General features: G+C 58.1%; 2 protein-coding genes across 2 annotated transcripts; both read right to left on the reverse strand.

Moving 5' to 3' along the window:
* Positions 1-444: 444 nt before the first annotated feature.
* PUNSTDRAFT_78228 (uncharacterized protein) lies at positions 445-618 on the reverse strand (the record flags this gene model as incomplete). Its single annotated transcript, XM_007389310.1, has 1 exon — positions 445-618. A coding segment is annotated over one exon (174 nt), but the record flags the coding sequence as incomplete, so codon positions are not given.
* Positions 619-894: 276 nt separating this feature from the next.
* PUNSTDRAFT_16423 (uncharacterized protein) lies at positions 895-2,058 on the reverse strand (the record flags this gene model as incomplete). Its single annotated transcript, XM_007389311.1, has 2 exons — positions 895-1,114; positions 1,511-2,058. Coding segments are annotated over 2 exons (768 nt in total), but the record flags the coding sequence as incomplete, so codon positions are not given.
* Positions 2,059-2,447: the final 389 nt, after the last annotated feature.

Here is a 2,447-nt window from a genome sequence, read left to right on the forward strand (position 1 = left end):
GAGAAAATGGCGCAGGGACTCCCACCAGAGCGATCGCGGCAAATCGGCGTGCATCAGCTGCGTGCGAGCGCCGCCGACGATGGTTTGATTCAATCGTTCGGCCTTGCCGTTCTGCTGCGGGGAATCATGGACGGTGAGACGTCGAACTGTTCCGGCCTGTTCGAGATGGCAATCGAACGCATCGCTCTTGTACTCGCCACCGCGATCCGACTGATAAGTCCCAATACCAGAGGCGGCGCCTCGGTGTTTCTTCGCCCATGCCTCGTATGACTTGTATTTGACGAATTGCTCCCCCTTGCTCCGCATACCGTGCACGACTGCCTCGTCAGTGCTATCGTCCAGGAATGTCGTGAAATACTCGAATCGAGTTCCCATCGACTGGACCTTCGCCTTGCCCCACACGTCGCTATGCACGTGTTCGCCGTAGTGCTTCGCACGAGGAGTCGTACGTTCCTTCGTGAACGGCTCGCGCTTCTGCTTGCCCTCCTGACAAGAGGGACAGAAGGCGGCCTCGCCGTCGGTGAGCTCCACGCCGGTGATAACACCCTTATCGACCATAGCCTTCAACGTTCCTGCATGCTGATGGCCCATCCGGTTGTGAAACTCGGTGAGACTCATCCTGACGTTCGCACTGGCGGGCATTGCTACCTCGCCTACAGGAAGGTTCGGCCATGTAGCGCCGGGCATCTCCAGGATTGGATAGAGGCCGTTCCGGGATTGAACCACGAAAATCGGCTCACCACGCGGGTTGCTAACAGTGCACCCGTGCTGATTGAAGTTAGTGGAGAAGCCTGCGGCGGTGATGGCGCTGATCGAGACAAGTGCCATAGGCATCGACGGTGCAAAGAGAACATTGCGCAGAGTAATCTTGATGCGACGTCCACCGTGCAGCATGGAGATCGGAACGTCACCCTCACCGGTAGCGAAGAAGCGCTTGCCATCGGCGGAGGTGATTGGCTTCGGCGGAATATCACGGAAGGTTGAGAAGTTCGTCTGAACAGGATCGAAGTGGCGGCTAGCACCGGAGTCGAGGATGCGCGTAAATCCGCGTGCGGGGAGGTTGACCTTGGCGACTTCTGCAAAATCGGCGCCAACCGTGAACGCGTATGTGTCGCTGTCCGCAGTCGCAGATGCTGCCGTATTGTTGGAGCCGCCGCCGCCGCCGCCGCCGTTCTTGTTCCGCCGGTTCGACTTCTTCTGCTGCCTCGGGCCCTTGCCCTCCTTCCCGCCGCCCTTGCTCCAGCAGTCCGGTTTTTGGTGGCCATTCTTGCCGCAGTTCTCGCATTTCGCGGGCGCGCTGGCAGATAAGGCGCTATCGGATTTAGCCGTGAGAGAGGCGTCATCGCGGGCGACCTCCTTAATGGCGGTCGTGAGGAGTTTCGCAGTGACGGGGGTCTTGTTCAGACGAGTAGACGCGAGGATCGTGCGGATAGTCGGACGCCATGACTGAGGGAGGAGCTGAATAATGATGGTTCGCTCCTCCTGATCGCTGAGGGCTCCGCCGCTCGACGCATATTGTGCCTTGAGCTTTGCGAGCTCGTCGAGGGTGGTTCGGGGATCGCCGTTCTCGTCGCAGCGAAGAGCATGCATGCGATCGAGAAGACTCTGCTGCGGCAGATCTCCGAGGTCCTGAAACTCGTCACAGATGGCCTTCCAGGCGTCCGCGGCGGAATCGAGACCGATGATGGTGAGCTTAAGCGTCTCGGGAATAGTGGAGTAGAGGAGCGTCTTCACTTTCTCCGTGTGCTGAGCATGACTATCGCAAGCGAGCTCCCAGGAGTAGTACTCCTTCTGGAACTTCTTAGCCGCATCCGCGTCGTAGGACTTCGACTTGGGGTCAGCCTCGGCGGGCCGTGACGGTTCGACCGGCACGGAAGCTCGACCATCTATGTAGCGTAACAGACCCTTGCCGGTGATGGCCGACCGAAGCTCGGCCTTCCAGGTGACGAAGTTCTCCCCTTCGCTTTGCAGCTTCGGGAGGTGGGTATAGAGCTTGTCGTCGGATGAGTCCATGGCAGAAAGGTTGTACGCGGAAGATGAGGTCGAGGCAGGGCTCATAACCTCTCAACGAGGCTTCGGAGCGGCGAGTGACAGAGCGGAAGCAAGAGCTAGAATGTACGCAGTACAGTTAGCTTCACACTGCGTAGGGATAACGAGCAGGTCTATTCATGTACCTAGAATGTACGCAGTACAGTTACTGAGGTACAATGAGCAACAATTAACTTAACGAGAGAATGAATCAACGTACGCTTCACACTGCGTAGGGATAACGAGCAGGTGAAGCGACGGATTTGCGAACGCGATGCTTAAGTGAGCGACGGCGGGCCGGAGGCCAAGAATATGATAAGAAGGACCATGTGGGCGCACCGGGCGCCTTCGCGATGCGAGGGGTATCGATCAGTGCTTTGCACCGATTGGATCTGGAGATCCGAACCTAGACCTTCGAC

The sequence above is a fragment of the Punctularia strigosozonata genome, assembly GCF_000264995.1.
Source record: "Punctularia strigosozonata HHB-11173 SS5 unplaced genomic scaffold PUNSTscaffold_42, whole genome shotgun sequence".
NCBI lineage: Eukaryota > Fungi > Basidiomycota > Agaricomycetes > Corticiales > Punctulariaceae > Punctularia > Punctularia strigosozonata.